The sequence below is a fragment of the Schistosoma haematobium genome (genome assembly GCF_000699445.3).
Source record: "Schistosoma haematobium chromosome Unknown HiC_scaffold_185, whole genome shotgun sequence".
NCBI lineage: Eukaryota > Metazoa > Platyhelminthes > Trematoda > Strigeidida > Schistosomatidae > Schistosoma > Schistosoma haematobium.
Genome location: NW_026137040.1, coordinates 1 through 16,985, shown reverse-complemented (window position 1 = coordinate 16,985; position 16,985 = coordinate 1). Strand labels below are relative to the sequence as shown.

At 36.4% G+C, this 16,985-nt stretch overlaps 1 protein-coding gene across 1 annotated transcript; it reads right to left on the bottom strand.

Annotated features, from left to right (window-relative positions):
• Positions 1–4,313: 4,313 nt before the first annotated feature.
• On the bottom strand, positions 4,314–7,226 carry B9D1_1 (B9 domain-containing protein 1; the record flags this gene model as incomplete). The annotated part of the gene is made up of 8 exons (XM_051210114.1): positions 4,314–4,456; positions 4,488–4,599; positions 4,640–4,708; positions 4,742–4,820; positions 6,776–6,872; positions 6,904–7,015; positions 7,056–7,124; positions 7,158–7,226. The coding sequence occupies 8 exons, from the start codon at positions 7,224–7,226 to the stop codon at positions 4,314–4,316; spliced, it is 750 nt and encodes a 249-aa protein (XP_051064099.1).
• Positions 7,227–16,985: the final 9,759 nt, after the last annotated feature.

The window sequence follows — 16,985 nt, the reverse complement described above, 5'->3', positions numbered from 1 at the left end:
ACTAACAGTGTTAATTTATGTTTTAGAAACAGATTAAGTTTATCAAGCCAAATAGCTTACTTGTTCTGACTTTGGCTAAACCAAGACTCTGTATTCGACAGTCTATGGAATAGCTTCGAGTTGAACCTGTAGGAAATCGCTTCCTACAATGAAAGTACAATAAGCAGTTTAAGCTCACATACATCCGCAGACCTAGAATTCACGCAGAATATTGTGAGATGTGGTAATGGCATTAAAACCTTTTGGAGGTGGTTACGTTGGGATACCGGCTAAAAATGGGCATTCTGACACTAATTATGCCTACCAAAATATTTGCTCTGAGCTTTAAGACAAGCACTTTCCTTAGGCAATAGAAGGTCCGATACATCGTCAGATAATTTAAAAGAAGTCTAGATTAGACGTAGACAAATATCGCCCAATCATTCACACATCCATCGTACTATGGCAATTAATGTTCATCTTGATTAACAACACTTGATCACGTCATCGAAACGTGGCTTCATCTTCAGGCATTAAGGACGAAAAGTCGTTCAGAATAATTTGAATAGGTAATGAACAAAGGAAATGGGAGAAACCAGTCGATAATTTGAATGTTGAGTTCAACAAACCACCAAGAAATGGAGGAAATATTTTCATAACAAAAAACTCTCCAGACATTTTGAGAAATCAAACAGTTTATTAAAACATAAAAATTGCTTTACCAATATACTGAGGTATTGGACCTGATACAAGACTTCATTGCCCAAGATAATACAGGTTTGTCAATCTTCTACCCAAATAATGTTAAACTTAAGGTTCTGTTTGAATATCAGCGATGCAAAATATCTCAATTGTCACATGCAAAATAGTGATAAAACAGATTAGCTCAACTTGAGGTTTTCAAAAACAAATATCCATTTGCATTAAACTAAAACGAAGTGAAAATATTGATTAATCATAATAATGTACCTTCCGATCTTCATTGGAACGTGAACGGCACCGTAACCTCGCAAAACATCCTTACCAAAGACGTCAACGCCATAAGCATGAAGGACGATTTGAGGCCCTTTAAAATTCAGAAACATGAAATAACGTACAACCGAATGGGTTTGTAGACTTCCATGAAATGTCAATTGGAAAGTTGAAATTGTTCTGATCATTGCAACCAACACCTTTAATAGAAGTTTGAGTCATCCCTTCATCGAGGCCCTGTCATATTTCTGTTGTATAGGTCATTTTAGAATCTTACGGTTAATTTGGTCCAGTCTTGACCAGTTGCGAAGCAGTACTTGCACCATATATAGTCATGGAGTGGAAACTATGGAATACATCAATAGCTTTAATATCTTACGTCAGCCTTTTCAATCTGTCCAGTGACTGACAACAGAAAGTAACCACCTAAACTACCATCAGATGACATTTTTGAAATACTACGGTGCTATGAGCATAGGATTAATGCCCATCTGATGTATACAAACGCCAGATATTCGATTTTCAATGTCAAATTGGGGAGCGTGTGAAAACTAATGCGTATCTCCGAACTGATAATTTTATATCGCTAAAGGACTTTTACAACCCATTGTTCTCCGGGCTACTGATTCATGGGTAAGCCTCTTAACCTTAACTCTTCACGCTTAAATGTAAAACTTGAGTTCTAGATCTTCCGAAACTATAGTTATCCTGCTATTGTTTATTAGGCATCAAAACTTAATCGACACATTTGAATCAATTCTCTGTGTGATGGTTCCATCAAAGAAGAGGAGTAGCCAAACATGTCAGACCTGGAAAACGGTCGAGATTTTTGGGGGAAAAAGAGTATAGAAGAAATAATATTCTCGCACAGGTTCTGTCAACGTTTGGAAGGACAATAATAAGTTCAGAGCGGCTGGAAAATACCTACCACCTCTTGATATAGCGTTAAAAATCATCGTCAATCCAGATGTACTCAAAATCAAGTGCATTTGCTTGCCAAACTCGATGTGAAATATATGATATTATTTGTGGGAGCAAAGCTAGTCAAGTATGAGAACGTCGGCATGCGGCAAATTTCAGGTCTGTGTTGTACGTAGTTGCAGTCGGACTTAGTTCGTGTAAATTCCCAATGATCACAAACTTTCAAAAATCAGCAGGGACAGTGAAGAAGCTTACGTCAATACTCAATGCAACACTAAGATTAGGAGGGAAATGTTGTATTTTCGAACATGTTTGAATGATTTATTATAGCCGATAAGTAGGTAATTTTCTAAACTTCTAGTTAAATGCCCAACTAATTGATGTTGAAGGTACCACAGGTATTTGGAGTTTGACAACGCTTTAACCAGTAACACCTAATATGAAGCGTACCCACCAAGTGAAATCAAAAGACAGAAGCGAGGAGGTTTGAAGATATATTTGATAGGCTATCAATATATCGAGAATCGTCTGATCTAATCTGGCTACCGATTGCAGTAAATGTTGAGCACGGCGTTCCCCTAGCGATCTGGTGCGGATGCATGACCGAGCGCTTTCAGTTAGGTGAGTCCATTAAAACATGTGTTCAGCATCCAATGTCGAAAACTTACAGAGCTATTTATTTCGGAGATTTTATTTGCCGCTACAATGTGTTACGGTTACAATTTATTGTATATTTTTCTTCTTGGTTGGAGGCTATCTTGAGTTCCCGAGCGCTTGAACCGATCACATCAGTGGTGAAATTAATCTGATGATTGTCATCTGAACTGTCGAGTTGATTCACACAAAAGCGTGCTCACACTGAACTTGTTAACAAAACTTAACAAGAAAGTTTGATCTCATGTTTGACCCATCAATTTCTGAATATATCATCGTGATTTCGACATTTTATTCAACTTCTTGAATGTTATCACACCGAATCAAATCATATTTAGTGATTGATGTGCGGTAATTAAAAGAAATAATGAACTTCTGAATATAGATCATTTCAAAACATGCAGTTTAATGATTGTTTCCGATGAAACATGTTTCTACACAATGATATTATACATATATCATCATAGAAATACATCCGGTGATGTGTGTTGGCTGTCGATGGTATACATTTGTCCAAATGTTTATATGAGCAAAGATTAGAACACAATAATATTCTGAGCACGGTTGAACAAGTCCTATACTATCACGGTGCTCCTTAGCAGATAATGAACCTAGCAGAAGACTTCATTGCCCAAGATAATACAGGTTTGTCAATCTTCTACCCAAATAATGTTAAACTTAAGGTTCTGTTTGAATATCAGCGATGCAAAATATCTCAATTGTCACATGCAAAATAGTGATAAAAATTGTAAAACTATATTTGGCAAGTCAGTTGTCAGTATTTTAAACAACTTAAAAACTAAAATTCACAGTCATTTGTTAGGTGGAGTAGATAACAGGAAATTATATTTAAAAGCAACTTTAAAATAATCAAAATGCAGACAATGACACAGTTCTATTAAATTTCAAAGTATAAACACTAATTAGTTTAAAGAACTGCTTTAAACATGTCTTAGTACCAATATGCAGGTAATTCGAGAACTAACACTTTCTTATACGTTAAGTTAACCTAGCTGTAGCGCACAGTTTTCGAGTGTTATGGACTTTAAAGATAAATGGTGAACATTCACAAACATTTAGACATAATTCATGTGTGGTTCCAATATTATGGCAGAAACAATCTGTAAATAAAAGCAAACTACTGATGAAAAGTAGGTGAATTACATATATCTTCACCTCTCAGTTAAAAATAAAAAAACACTGAACTTGTTAACAAAACTTAACAAGAAAGTTTGATCTCATGTTTGACCCATCAATTTCTGAATATATCATCGTGATTTCGACATTTTATTCAACTTCTTGAATGTTATCACACCGAATCAAATCATATTTAGTGATTGATGTGCGGTAATTAAAAGAAATAATGAACTTCTGAATATAGATCATTTCAAAACATGCAGTTTAATGATTGTTTCCGATGAAACATGTTTCTACACAATGATATTATACATATATCATCATAGAAATACATCCGGTGATGTGTGTTGGCTGTCGATGGTATACATTTGTCCAAATGTTTATATGAGCAAAGATTAGAACACAATAATATTCTGAGCACGGTTGAACAAGTCCTATACTATCACGGTGCTCCTTAGCAGATAATGAACCTAGCAGAAGACTTCATTGCCCAAGATAATACAGGTTTGTCAATCTTCTACCCAAATAATGTTAAACTTAAGGTTCTGTTTGAATATCAGCGATGCAAAATATCTCAATTGTCACATGCAAAATAGTGATAAAACAGATTAGCTCAACTTGAGGTTTTCAAAAACAAATATCCATTTGCATTAAACTAAAACGAAGTGAAAATATTGATTAATCATAATAATGTACCTTCCGATCTTCATTGGAACGTGAACGGCACCGTAACCTCGCAAAACATCCTTACCAAAGACGTCAACGCCATAAGCATGAAGGACGATTTGAGGCCCTTTAAAATTCAGAAACATGAAATAACGTACAACCGAATGGGTTTGTAGACTTCCATGAAATGTCAATTGGAAAGTTGAAATTGTTCTGATCATTGCAACCAACACCTTTAATAGAAGTTTGAGTCATCCCTTCATCGAGGCCCTGTCATATTTCTGTTGTATAGGTCATTTTAGAATCTTACGGTTAATTTGGTCCAGTCTTGACCAGTTGCGAAGCAGTACTTGCACCATATATAGTCATGGAGTGGAAACTATGGAATACATCAATAGCTTTAATATCTTACGTCAGCCTTTTCAATCTGTCCAGTGACTAACAACAGAAAGTAACCACCTAAACTACCATCAGATGACATTTTTGAAATACTACGGTGCTATGAGCATAGGATTAATGCCCATCTGATGTATACAAACGCCAGATATTCGATTTTCAATGTCAAATTGGGGAGCGTGTGAAAACTAATGCGTATCTCCGAACTGATAATTTTATATCGCTAAAGGACTTTTACAACCCATTGTTCTCCGGGCTACTGATTCATGGGTAAGCCTCTTAACCTTAACTCTTCACGCTTAAATGTAAAACTTGAGTTCTAGATCTTCCGAAACTATAGTTATCCTGCTATTGTTTATTAGGCATCAAAACTTAATCGACACATTTGAATCAATTCTCTGTGTGATGGTTCCATCAAAGAAGAGGAGTAGCCAAACATGTCAGACCTGGAAAACGGTCGAGATTTTTGGGGGAAAAAAGAGTATAGAAGAAATAATATTCTCGCACAGGTTCTGTCAACGTTTGGAAGGACAATAATAAGTTCAGAGCGGCTGGAAAATACCTACCACCTCTTGATATAGCGTTAAAAATCATCGTCAATCCAGATGTACTCAAAATCAAGTGCATTTGCTTGCCAAACTCGATGTGAAATATATGATATTATTTGTGGGAGCAAAGCTAGTCAAGTATGAGAACGTCGGCATGCGGCAAATTTCAGGTCTGTGTTGTACGTAGTTGCAGTCGGACTTAGTTCGTGTAAATTCCCAATGATCACAAACTTTCAAAAATCAGCAGGGACAGTGAAGAAGCTTACGTCAATACTCAATGCAACACTAAGATTAGGAGGGAAATGTTGTATTTTCGAACATGTTTGAATGATTTATTATAGCCGATAAGTAGGTAATTTTCTAAACTTCTAGTTAAATGCCCAACTAATTGATGTTGAAGGTACCACAGGTATTTGGAGTTTGACAACGCTTTAACCAGTAACACCTAATATGAAGCGTACCCACCAAGTGAAATCAAAAGACAGAAGCGAGGAGGTTTGAAGATATATTTGATAGGCTATCAATATATCGAGAATCGTCTGATCTAATCTGGCTACCGATTGCAGTAAATGTTGAGCACGGCGTTCCCCTAGCGATCTGGTGCGGATGCATGACCGAGCGCTTTCAGTTAGGTGAGTCCATTAAAACATGTGTTCAGCATCCAATGTCGAAAACTTACAGAGCTATTTATTTCGGAGATTTTATTTGCCGCTACAATGTGTTACGGTTACAATTTATTGTATATTTTTCTTCTTGGTTGGAGGCTATCTTGAGTTCCCGAGCGCTTGAACCGATCACATCAGTGGTGAAATTAATCTGATGATTGTCATCTGAACTGTCGAGTTGATTCACACAAAAGCGTGCTCACACTGAACTTGTTAACAAAACTTAACAAGAAAGTTTGATCTCATGTTTGACCCATCAATTTCTGAATATATCATCGTGATTTCGACATTTTATTCAACTTCTTGAATGTTATCACACCGAATCAAATCATATTTAGTGATTGATGTGCGGTAATTAAAAGAAATAATGAACTTCTGAATATAGATCATTTCAAAACATGCAGTTTAATGATTGTTTCCGATGAAACATGTTTCTACACAATGATATTATACATATATCATCATAGAAATACATCCGGTGATGTGTGTTGGCTGTCGATGGTATACATTTGTCCAAATGTTTATATGAGCAAAGATTAGAACACAATAATATTCTGAGCACGGTTGAACAAGTCCTATACTATCACGGTGCTCCTTAGCAGATAATGAACCTAGCAGAAGACTTCATTGCCCAAGATAATACAGGTTTGTCAATCTTCTACCCAAATAATGTTAAACTTAAGGTTCTGTTTGAATATCAGCGATGCAAAATATCTCAATTGTCACATGCAAAATAGTGATAAAACAGATTAGCTCAACTTGAGGTTTTCAAAAACAAATATCCATTTGCATTAAACTAAAACGAAGTGAAAATATTGATTAATCATAATAATGTACCTTCCGATCTTCATTGGAACGTGAACGGCACCGTAACCTCGCAAAACATCCTTACCAAAGACGTCAACGCCATAAGCATGAAGGACGATTTGAGGCCCTTTAAAATTCAGAAACATGAAATAACGTACAACCGAATGGGTTTGTAGACTTCCATGAAATGTCAATTGGAAAGTTGAAATTGTTCTGATCATTGCAACCAACACCTTTAATAGAAGTTTGAGTCATCCCTTCATCGAGGCCCTGTCATATTTCTGTTGTATAGGTCATTTTAGAATCTTACGGTTAATTTGGTCCAGTCTTGACCAGTTGCGAAGCAGTACTTGCACCATATATAGTCATGGAGTGGAAACTATGGAATACATCAATAGCTTTAATATCTTACGTCAGCCTTTTCAATCTGTCCAGTGACTGACAACAGAAAGTAACCACCTAAACTACCATCAGATGACATTTTTGAAATACTACGGTGCTATGAGCATAGGATTAATGCCCATCTGATGTATACAAACGCCAGATATTCGATTTTCAATGTCAAATTGGGGAGCGTGTGAAAACTAATGCGTATCTCCGAACTGATAATTTTATATCGCTAAAGGACTTTTACAACCCATTGTTCTCCGGGCTACTGATTCATGGGTAAGCCTCTTAACCTTAACTCTTCACGCTTAAATGTAAAACTTGAGTTCTAGATCTTCCGAAACTATAGTTATCCTGCTATTGTTTATTAGGCATCAAAACTTAATCGACACATTTGAATCAATTCTCTGTGTGATGGTTCCATCAAAGAAGAGGAGTAGCCAAACATGTCAGACCTGGAAAACGGTCGAGATTTTTGGGGGAAAAAAGAGTATAGAAGAAATAATATTCTCGCACAGGTTCTGTCAACGTTTGGAAGGACAATAATAAGTTCAGAGCGGCTGGAAAATACCTACCACCTCTTGATATAGCGTTAAAAATCATCGTCAATCCAGATGTACTCAAAATCAAGTGCATTTGCTTGCCAAACTCGATGTGAAATATATGATATTATTTGTGGGAGCAAAGCTAGTCAAGTATGAGAACGTCGGCATGCGGCAAATTTCAGGTCTGTGTTGTACGTAGTTGCAGTCGGACTTAGTTCGTGTAAATTCCCAATGATCACAAACTTTCAAAAAATCAGCAGGGACAGTGAAGAAGCTTACGTCAATACTCAATGCAACACTAAGATTAGGAGGGAAATGTTGTATTTTCGAACATGTTTGAATGATTTATTATAGCCGATAAGTAGGTAATTTTCTAAACTTCTAGTTAAATGCCCAACTAATTGATGTTGAAGGTACCACAGGTATTTGGAGTTTGACAACGCTTTAACCAGTAACACCTAATATGAAGCGTACCCACCAAGTGAAATCAAAAGACAGAAGCGAGGAGGTTTGAAGATATATTTGATAGGCTATCAATATATCGAGAATCGTCTGATCTAATCTGGCTACCGATTGCAGTAAATGTTGAGCACGGCGTTCCCCTAGCGATCTGGTGCGGATGCATGACCGAGCGCTTTCAGTTAGGTGAGTCCATTAAAACATGTGTTCAGCATCCAATGTCGAAAACTTACAGAGCTATTTATTTCGGAGATTTTATTTGCCGCTACAATGTGTTACGGTTACAATTTATTGTATATTTTTCTTCTTGGTTGGAGGCTATCTTGAGTTCCCGAGCGCTTGAACCGATCACATCAGTGGTGAAATTAATCTGATGATTGTCATCTGAACTGTCGAGTTGATTCACACAAAAAGCGTGCTCACACTGAACTTGTTAACAAAACTTAACAAGAAAGTTTGATCTCATGTTTGACCCATCAATTTCTGAATATATCATCGTGATTTCGACATTTTATTCAACTTCTTGAATGTTATCACACCGAATCAAATCATATTTAGTGATTGATGTGCGGTAATTAAAAGAAATAATGAACTTCTGAATATAGATCATTTCAAAACATGCAGTTTAATGATTGTTTCCGATGAAACATGTTTCTACACAATGATATTATACATATATCATCATAGAAATACATCCGGTGATGTGTGTTGGCTGTCGATGGTATACATTTGTCCAAATGTTTATATGAGCAAAGATTAGAACACAATAATATTCTGAGCACGGTTGAACAAGTCCTATACTATCACGGTGCTCCTTAGCAGATAATGAACCTAGCAGAAGACTTCATTGCCCAAGATAATACAGGTTTGTCAATCTTCTACCCAAATAATGTTAAACTTAAGGTTCTGTTTGAATATCAGCGATGCAAAATATCTCAATTGTCACATGCAAAATAGTGATAAAACAGATTAGCTCAACTTGAGGTTTTCAAAAACAAATATCCATTTGCATTAAACTAAAACGAAGTGAAAATATTGATTAATCATAATAATGTACCTTCCGATCTTCATTGGAACGTGAACGGCACCGTAACCTCGCAAAACATCCTTACCAAAGACGTCAACGCCATAAGCATGAAGGACGATTTGAGGCCCTTTAAAATTCAGAAACATGAAATAACGTACAACCGAATGGGTTTGTAGACTTCCATGAAATGTCAATTGGAAAGTTGAAATTGTTCTGATCATTGCAACCAACACCTTTAATAGAAGTTTGAGTCATCCCTTCATCGAGGCCCTGTCATATTTCTGTTGTATAGGTCATTTTAGAATCTTACGGTTAATTTGGTCCAGTCTTGACCAGTTGCGAAGCAGTACTTGCACCATATATAGTCATGGAGTGGAAACTATGGAATACATCAATAGCTTTAATATCTTACGTCAGCCTTTTCAATCTGTCCAGTGACTGACAACAGAAAGTAACCACCTAAACTACCATCAGATGACATTTTTGAAATACTACGGTGCTATGAGCATAGGATTAATGCCCATCTGATGTATACAAACGCCAGATATTCGATTTTCAATGTCAAATTGGGGAGCGTGTGAAAACTAATGCGTATCTCCGAACTGATAATTTTATATCGCTAAAGGACTTTTACAACCCATTGTTCTCCGGGCTACTGATTCATGGGTAAGCCTCTTAACCTTAACTCTTCACGCTTAAATGTAAAACTTGAGTTCTAGATCTTCCGAAACTATAGTTATCCTGCTATTGTTTATTAGGCATCAAAACTTAATCGACACATTTGAATCAATTCTCTGTGTGATGGTTCCATCAAAGAAGAGGAGTAGCCAAACATGTCAGACCTGGAAAACGGTCGAGATTTTTGGGGGAAAAAAGAGTATAGAAGAAATAATATTCTCGCACAGGTTCTGTCAACGTTTGGAAGGACAATAATAAGTTCAGAGCGGCTGGAAAATACCTACCACCTCTTGATATAGCGTTAAAAATCATCGTCAATCCAGATGTACTCAAAATCAAGTGCATTTGCTTGCCAAACTCGATGTGAAATATATGATATTATTTGTGGGAGCAAAGCTAGTCAAGTATGAGAACGTCGGCATGCGGCAAATTTCAGGTCTGTGTTGTACGTAGTTGCAGTCGGACTTAGTTCGTGTAAATTCCCAATGATCACAAACTTTCAAAAATCAGCAGGGACAGTGAAGAAGCTTACGTCAATACTCAATGCAACACTAAGATTAGGAGGGAAATGTTGTATTTTCGAACATGTTTGAATGATTTATTATAGCCGATAAGTAGGTAATTTTCTAAACTTCTAGTTAAATGCCCAACTAATTGATGTTGAAGGTACCACAGGTATTTGGAGTTTGACAACGCTTTAACCAGTAACACCTAATATGAAGCGTACCCACCAAGTGAAATCAAAAGACAGAAGCGAGGAGGTTTGAAGATATATTTGATAGGCTATCAATATATCGAGAATCGTCTGATCTAATCTGGCTACCGATTGCAGTAAATGTTGAGCACGGCGTTCCCCTAGCGATCTGGTGCGGATGCATGACCGAGCGCTTTCAGTTAGGTGAGTCCATTAAAACATGTGTTCAGCATCCAATGTCGAAAACTTACAGAGCTATTTATTTCGGAGATTTTATTTGCCGCTACAATGTGTTACGGTTACAATTTATTGTATATTTTTCTTCTTGGTTGGAGGCTATCTTGAGTTCCCGAGCGCTTGAACCGATCACATCAGTGGTGAAATTAATCTGATGATTGTCATCTGAACTGTCGAGTTGATTCACACAAAAAGCGTGCTCACACTGAACTTGTTAACAAAACTTAACAAGAAAGTTTGATCTCATGTTTGACCCATCAATTTCTGAATATATCATCGTGATTTCGACATTTTATTCAACTTCTTGAATGTTATCACACCGAATCAAATCATATTTAGTAATTGATGTGCGGTAATTAAAAGAAATAATGAACTTCTGAATATAGATCATTTCAAAACATGCAGTTTAATGATTGTTTCCGATGAAACATGTTTCTACACAATGATATTATACATATATCATCATAGAAATACATCCGGTGATGTGTGTTGGCTGTCGATGGTATACATTTGTCCAAATGTTTATATGAGCAAAGATTAGAACACAATAATATTCTGAGCACGGTTGAACAAGTCCTATACTATCACGGTGCTCCTTAGCAGATAATGAACCTAGCAGAAGACTTCATTGCCCAAGATAATACAGGTTTGTCAATCTTCTACCCAAATAATGTTAAACTTAAGGTTCTGTTTGAATATCAGCGATGCAAAATATCTCAATTGTCACATGCAAAATAGTGATAAAACAGATTAGCTCAACTTGAGGTTTTCAAAAACAAATATCCATTTGCATTAAACTAAAACGAAGTGAAAATATTGATTAATCATAATAATGTACCTTCCGATCTTCATTGGAACGTGAACGGCACCGTAACCTCGCAAAACATCCTTACCAAAGACGTCAACGCCATAAGCATGAAGGACGATTTGAGGCCCTTTAAAATTCAGAAACATGAAATAACGTACAACCGAATGGGTTTGTAGACTTCCATGAAATGTCAATTGGAAAGTTGAAATTGTTCTGATCATTGCAACCAACACCTTTAATAGAAGTTTGAGTCATCCCTTCATCGAGGCCCTGTCATATTTCTGTTGTATAGGTCATTTTAGAATCTTACGGTTAATTTGGTCCAGTCTTGACCAGTTGCGAAGCAGTACTTGCACCATATATAGTCATGGAGTGGAAACTATGGAATACATCAATAGCTTTAATATCTTACGTCAGCCTTTTCAATCTGTCCAGTGACTGACAACAGAAAGTAACCACCTAAACTACCATCAGATGACATTTTTGAAATACTACGGTGCTATGAGCATAGGATTAATGCCCATCTGATGTATACAAACGCCAGATATTCGATTTTCAATGTCAAATTGGGGAGCGTGTGAAAACTAATGCGTATCTCCGAACTGATAATTTTATATCGCTAAAGGACTTTTACAACCCATTGTTCTCCGGGCTACTGATTCATGGGTAAGCCTCTTAACCTTAACTCTTCACGCTTAAATGTAAAACTTGAGTTCTAGATCTTCCGAAACTATAGTTATCCTGCTATTGTTTATTAGGCATCAAAACTTAATCGACACATTTGAATCAATTCTCTGTGTGATGGTTCCATCAAAGAAGAGGAGTAGCCAAACATGTCAGACCTGGAAAACGGTCGAGATTTTTGGGGGAAAAAAGAGTATAGAAGAAATAATATTCTCGCACAGGTTCTGTCAACGTTTGGAAGGACAATAATAAGTTCAGAGCGGCTGGAAAATACCTACCACCTCTTGATATAGCGTTAAAAATCATCGTCAATCCAGATGTACTCAAAATCAAGTGCATTTGCTTGCCAAACTCGATGTGAAATATATGATATTATTTGTGGGAGCAAAGCTAGTCAAGTATGAGAACGTCGGCATGCGGCAAATTTCAGGTCTGTGTTGTACGTAGTTGCAGTCGGACTTAGTTCGTGTAAATTCCCAATGATCACAAACTTTCAAAAAATCAGCAGGGACAGTGAAGAAGCTTACGTCAATACTCAATGCAACACTAAGATTAGGAGGGAAATGTTGTATTTTCGAACATGTTTGAATGATTTATTATAGCCGATAAGTAGGTAATTTTCTAAACTTCTAGTTAAATGCCCAACTAATTGATGTTGAAGGTACCACAGGTATTTGGAGTTTGACAACGCTTTAACCAGTAACACCTAATATGAAGCGTACCCACCAAGTGAAATCAAAAGACAGAAGCGAGGAGGTTTGAAGATATATTTGATAGGCTATCAATATATCGAGAATCGTCTGATCTAATCTGGCTACCGATTGCAGTAAATGTTGAGCACGGCGTTCCCCTAGCGATCTGGTGCGGATGCATGACCGAGCGCTTTCAGTTAGGTGAGTCCATTAAAACATGTGTTCAGCATCCAATGTCGAAAACTTACAGAGCTATTTATTTCGGAGATTTTATTTGCCGCTACAATGTGTTACGGTTACAATTTATTGTATATTTTTCTTCTTGGTTGGAGGCTATCTTGAGTTCCCGAGCGCTTGAACCGATCACATCAGTGGTGAAATTAATCTGATGATTGTCATCTGAACTGTCGAGTTGATTCACACAAAAAGCGTGCTCACACTGAACTTGTTAACAAAACTTAACAAGAAAGTTTGATCTCATGTTTGACCCATCAATTTCTGAATATATCATCGTGATTTCGACATTTTATTCAACTTCTTGAATGTTATCACACCGAATCAAATCATATTTAGTGATTGATGTGCGGTAATTAAAAGAAATAATGAACTTCTGAATATAGATCATTTCAAAACATGCAGTTTAATGATTGTTTCCGATGAAACATGTTTCTACACAATGATATTATACATATATCATCATAGAAATACATCCGGTGATGTGTGTTGGCTGTCGATGGTATACATTTGTCCAAATGTTTATATGAGCAAAGATTAGAACACAATAATATTCTGAGCACGGTTGAACAAGTCCTATACTATCACGGTGCTCCTTAGCAGATAATGAACCTAGCAGAAGACTTCATTGCCCAAGATAATACAGGTTTGTCAATCTTCTACCCAAATAATGTTAAACTTAAGGTTCTGTTTGAATATCAGCGATGCAAAATATCTCAATTGTCACATGCAAAATAGTGATAAAAATTGTAAAACTATATTTGGCAAGTCAGTTGTCAGTATTTTAAACAACTTAAAAACTAAAATTCACAGTCATTTGTTAGGTGGAGTAGATAACAGGAAATTATATTTAAAAGCAACTTTAAAATAATCAAAATGCAGACAATGACACAGTTCTATTAAATTTCAAAGTATAAACACTAATTAGTTTAAAGAACTGCTTTAAACATGTCTTAGTACCAATATGCAGGTAATTCGAGAACTAACACTTTCTTATACGTTAAGTTAACCTAGCTGTAGCGCACAGTTTTCGAGTGTTATGGACTTTAAAGATAAATGGTGAACATTCACAAACATTTAGACATAATTCATGTGTGGTTCCAATATTATGGCAGAAACAATCTGTAAATAAAAGCAAACTACTGATGAAAAGTAGGTGAATTACATATATCTTCACCTCTCAGTTAAAAATAAAAAACACTGAACTTGTTAACAAAACTTAACAAGAAAGTTTGATCTCATGTTTGACCCATCAATTTCTGAATATATCATCGTGATTTCGACATTTTATTCAACTTCTTGAATGTTATCACACCGAATCAAATCATATTTAGTGATTGATGTGCGGTAATTAAAAGAAATAATGAACTTCTGAATATAGATCATTTCAAAACATGCAGTTTAATGATTGTTTCCGATGAAACATGTTTCTACACAATGATATTATACATATATCATCATAGAAATACATCCGGTGATGTGTGTTGGCTGTCGATGGTATACATTTGTCCAAATGTTTATATGAGCAAAGATTAGAACACAATAATATTCTGAGCACGGTTGAACAAGTCCTATACTATCACGGTGCTCCTTAGCAGATAATGAACCTAGCAGAAGACTTCATTGCCCAAGATAATACAGGTTTGTCAATCTTCTACCCAAATAATGTTAAACTTAAGGTTCTGTTTGAATATCAGCGATGCAAAATATCTCAATTGTCACATGCAAAATAGTGATAAAACAGATTAGCTCAACTTGAGGTTTTCAAAAACAAATATCCATTTGCATTAAACTAAAACGAAGTGAAAATATTGATTAATCATAATAATGTACCTTCCGATCTTCATTGGAACGTGAACGGCACCGTAACCTCGCAAAACATCCTTACCAAAGACGTCAACGCCATAAGCATGAAGGACGATTTGAGGCCCTTTAAAATTCAGAAACATGAAATAACGTACAACCGAATGGGTTTGTAGACTTCCATGAAATGTCAATTGGAAAGTTGAAATTGTTCTGATCATTGCAACCAACACCTTTAATAGAAGTTTGAGTCATCCCTTCATCGAGGCCCTGTCATATTTCTGTTGTATAGGTCATTTTAGAATCTTACGGTTAATTTGGTCCAGTCTTGACCAGTTGCGAAGCAGTACTTGCACCATATATAGTCATGGAGTGGAAACTATGGAATACATCAATAGCTTTAATATCTTACGTCAGCCTTTTCAATCTGTCCAGTGACTGACAACAGAAAGTAACCACCTAAACTACCATCAGATGACATTTTTGAAATACTACGGTGCTATGAGCATAGGATTAATGCCCATCTGATGTATACAAACGCCAGATATTCGATTTTCAATGTCAAATTGGGGAGCGTGTGAAAACTAATGCGTATCTCCGAACTGATAATTTTATATCGCTAAAGGACTTTTACAACCCATTGTTCTCCGGGCTACTGATTCATGGGTAAGCCTCTTAACCTTAACTCTTCACGCTTAAATGTAAAACTTGAGTTCTAGATCTTCCGAAACTATAGTTATCCTGCTATTGTTTATTAGGCATCAAAACTTAATCGACACATTTGAATCAATTCTCTGTGTGATGGTTCCATCAAAGAAGAGGAGTAGCCAAACATGTCAGACCTGGAAAACGGTCGAGATTTTTGGGGGAAAAAGAGTATAGAAGAAATAATATTCTCGCACAGGTTCTGTCAACGTTTGGAAGGACAATAATAAGTTCAGAGCGGCTGGAAAATACCTACCACCTCTTGATATAGCGTTAAAAATCATCGTCAATCCAGATGTACTCAAAATCAAGTGCATTTGCTTGCCAAACTCGATGTGAAATATATGATATTATTTGTGGGAGCAAAGCTAGTCAAGTATGAGAACGTCGGCATGCGGCAAATTTCAGGTCTGTGTTGTACGTAGTTGCAGTCGGACTTAGTTCGTGTAAATTCCCAATGATCACAAACTTTCAAAAATCAGCAGGGACAGTGAAGAAGCTTACGTCAATACTCAATGCAACACTAAGATTAGGAGGGAAATGTTGTATTTTCGAACATGTTTGAATGATTTATTATAGCCGATAAGTAGGTAATTTTCTAAACTTCTAGTTAAATGCCCAACTAATTGATGTTGAAGGTACCACAGGTATTTGGAGTTTGACAACGCTTTAACCAGTAACACCTAATATGAAGCGTACCCACCAAGTGAAATCAAAAGACAGAAGCGAGGAGGTTTGAAGATATATTTGATAGGCTATCAATATATCGAGAATCGTCTGATCTAATCTGGCTACCGATTGCAGTAAATGTTGAGCACGGCGTTCCCCTAGCGATCTGGTGCGGATGCATGACCGAGCGCTTTCAGTTAGGTGAGTCCATTAAAACATGTGTTCAGCATCCAATGTCGAAAACTTACAGAGCTATTTATTTCGGAGATTTTATTTGCCGCTACAATGTGTTACGGTTACAATTTATTGTATATTTTTCTTCTTGGTTGGAGGCTATCTTGAGTTCCCGAGCGCTTGAACCGATCACATCAGTGGTGAAATTAATCTGATGATTGTCATCTGAACTGTCGAGTTGATTCACACAAAAAGCGTGCTCACACTGAACTTGTTAACAAAACTTAACAAGAAAGTTTGATCTCATGTTTGACCCATCAATTTCTGAATATATCATCGTGATTTCGACATTTTATTCAACTTCTTGAATGTTATCACACCGAATCAAATCATATTTAGTGATTGATGTGCGGTAATTAAAAGAAATAATGAACTTCTGAATAT